The sequence below is a fragment of the Rutilus rutilus genome (genome assembly GCF_951802725.1).
Source record: "Rutilus rutilus genome assembly, chromosome: 14".
In the NCBI taxonomy this organism is placed as follows: Eukaryota; Metazoa; Chordata; class Actinopteri; order Cypriniformes; family Leuciscidae; genus Rutilus; species Rutilus rutilus.
This window is the reverse complement of record NC_140219.1, coordinates 1,199,661-1,202,500: the sequence shown is the minus strand read 5'-3', so window position 1 is coordinate 1,202,500 and position 2,840 is coordinate 1,199,661. Positions and strand designations below refer to the sequence as shown.

The window sequence follows — 2,840 nt, the reverse complement described above, 5'->3', positions numbered from 1 at the left end:
TGCGCTCGCTCGGCTCCAAGTGTCCACGTCTGCGCAGACTCTGCCTGATACACACAGATCTGCGCGGTTTACCCAGCTGCCGTCTGCTCCCGCTCTCACTACAGGTGTGTGGACATTCACAAATCATGCTTTTACCCTTCTGTTGTTTCATTCACGGGAACAGACTCCAGTCATTTTGCCAAGAGATCTCTTATTTATTTATTATTTCCTGTATTAGCATATTTCTGCCCTCAGCCATTTGTATTCTGTCCACCAAAGCATCACTTTAGTGTCTTGTGTCCACACGCCCTATGGAAGAGATGTGAGCAGTTGCACAATATCATTTAAAGCAGGGGTGCCCAACCCTGCTCCTGCCGATCGACTGTCCTGCACAGTTCATCTCCAACCCTAATCAAACACACCTGAAGCCACCAATTAAGGTCTTCAGGATCACTTGAAAATGAAAGGCAGGTGTGTTTGATTAGGGTTGGAGATGAACTGTGCAGGACAGTCGATCGGCAGGAGCAGGGTTGGGCACCCCTGATTTAAAGAGACATGCACCTCATTATCATTTAAAGAGACATGCACCTCATTATCATTTAAAGAGACATGCACCTCATTATCATTTAAAGAGACATGCACCTCATCATCATTTAAAGAGACATGCACCTCATTATCATTTAAAGAGACATGCACCTCATTATCATTTAAAGAGACATGCACCTCATTATCATTTAAAGAGACATGCACCGCATTATCATTTAAAGAGACATGCACCTCATCGTCATTTAAAGAGACATGCACCTCATCATCATTTAAAGAGACATGCACCTCATTGTCATTTAAAGAGACATGCACCTCACCTCATTATCATTTAAAGAGACATGCACCTCATTATCATTTAAAGAAACATGCACCTCGTTATCATTTAAAGAGACATGCACCTCATTATCATTTAAAGAGACATGCACCTCGTTATCATTTAAAGAAACATCCACCTCGTTATCATTTAAAGAGACATGCACCTCATTATCATTTAAAGAGACATGCACCGAGACGGGTCGCTGTGAACACAGTTGTTTCTGAGGAGGTAAAAAGGTGTTGTTTTACACAAACATTGAGGAATTTTAACCAAAGTATGTTACAAACTTTACATGAAGACCCAAAAGAATCATACCGACTTGAGGAAAATGGGCGTCCGATGACCCCTTTAAATGTTTAATATGTGTGTGCCATGGAATAGCCGATATGGCAGTAAATTGAAACACTCCTGCGACTGGTTACAGGTGCTGGAATTGCATTTCTGTGAAGTCCCGGCCGGCTTCTTCTCCGAGGGAGACGGCATCGAGACGCTGGTCCTGGATAGCGTGCCGTCGTTCTCGGATCAGCACCTGCGCAGTCTGAGCGCGTGGCGAGGCCTGACCCGACTGGAGCTGCGCGACCTGATCCGCGTGACCGTAGCGGGTCTGAAGAGCTGCGTCCCGCCCGGCTCACACACACTCGCGCACCTCACACACCTGGAGCTGGAGACGTGCAGCCGGACCCAGATGGTGGCGCTGGGGCTGGGCGAGGGCTGGCCGGGGCTGGAGCGCCTCAGTCTGGGTGGGAAGGAGGTCGGGCCGGGTCTGCTGTCTCTCGGGCGTCTGCAGGACCTGCGCTCGCTACGTCTGCGCACATGCAGACTCACACAGATGATGGTGCTCAGGAGCTGCAGGTGGGTGGAGGAACACACTCACACACACACACACTCACTCTCTCTCTCTCTCTACACATGCAGACTCGTGCAGATACATTTTCTAAACTATAGCGAATAAACTGTGATAATGTGAGAAATGTTGAAGGTGTCTGAATACATCTTTGACTGTGTTTGAGACTGCATTGCTTGATGTCTGAGTGTGTGTGTGTTTGACCGCGCAGGTGTTTGACGCGTCTGCGTGTGCTGGAGTTCATCGAGGTGGAGTTTGTGGAGGACGAGGCGAGATCGGATGAGACGGACCGACCGCCGGCGAGCGACGACGACCCCGCGCCGAGCCTCAGACGCGCGCTACGCTCCATGCTCCCCGCGTGCGTCACACACTTCACCCGCTGCACGCGCACCGTCAACAAAGACTGACGCTTTCATGAGGACTTGCTGTGAAGAGACTGAAAACACACACCCTCGTCGTCACAACCCTGTTTAGAAATGCGGAGAACATGATTTTTACTGTAAAATAAAGTGCATCTGAATACAGTGAACTCTCACGTCTCTTCTGCCTGAGACTCGATCAGGACACCTTTTTATTATACAGCGCCTTTACAATATATACATATAATCACTCACACACACTCACAAACTATAACTAACACACTCACACATGCTCAGTTACACACACAAACACGCTCACTCACACACACTATCACTCACACATGCTCAGTAACACACACACACACACACTCACTCACATACACACTCAATCACACACACTATCACTCACACATGCTCAGCTACACACACAAACACGCTCACACACACTATCACTCACACATGCTCAGCTACACACACAAACACGCTCACACACACTATCACTCACACATGCTCAGTTACACACACACACTCACTCACACACACTATCACTCACACATGCTCAGTTACACATACACACTCACTCACACACACTGTCACTCACACATGCTCAGCTGCACACACAAACACGCTCACTCACACAAAAAATGAAAATAATGCAACAAAGTTTGTTTCCAAACAGAAAAGCGTCACAGGCCAGCTTCAGTAAGTTCAGTGATGCTTCATTTCTGTTGTAAAAAAGTTATTAATTTAGTTCATTTATATATATAGCTGCTCTGGAGTAAACCGTGATGTCATC

At 47.3% G+C, this 2,840-nt stretch overlaps 1 protein-coding gene across 1 annotated transcript in view; it reads left to right on the top strand.

The window, feature by feature from the left end:
- Nucleotides 1–2,209, top strand: part of LOC311303800 (F-box/LRR-repeat protein 12) — a 5,359-nt gene extending 3,150 nt beyond the window's left edge. The window contains exons 3-5 of the mRNA XM_084430469.1: nucleotides 1–104; nucleotides 1,266–1,693; nucleotides 1,897–2,209. The exon at nucleotides 1–104 is cut by the window's left edge and continues 121 nt beyond it. Coding sequence (XP_084286595.1) covers nucleotides 1–104; nucleotides 1,266–1,693; nucleotides 1,897–2,092 — 728 coding nt within the window. The 3' untranslated portion in view covers nucleotides 2,093–2,209. The remainder of the gene's footprint in view (nucleotides 105–1,265; nucleotides 1,694–1,896) is intronic.
- Nucleotides 2,210–2,840: the final 631 nt, after the last annotated feature.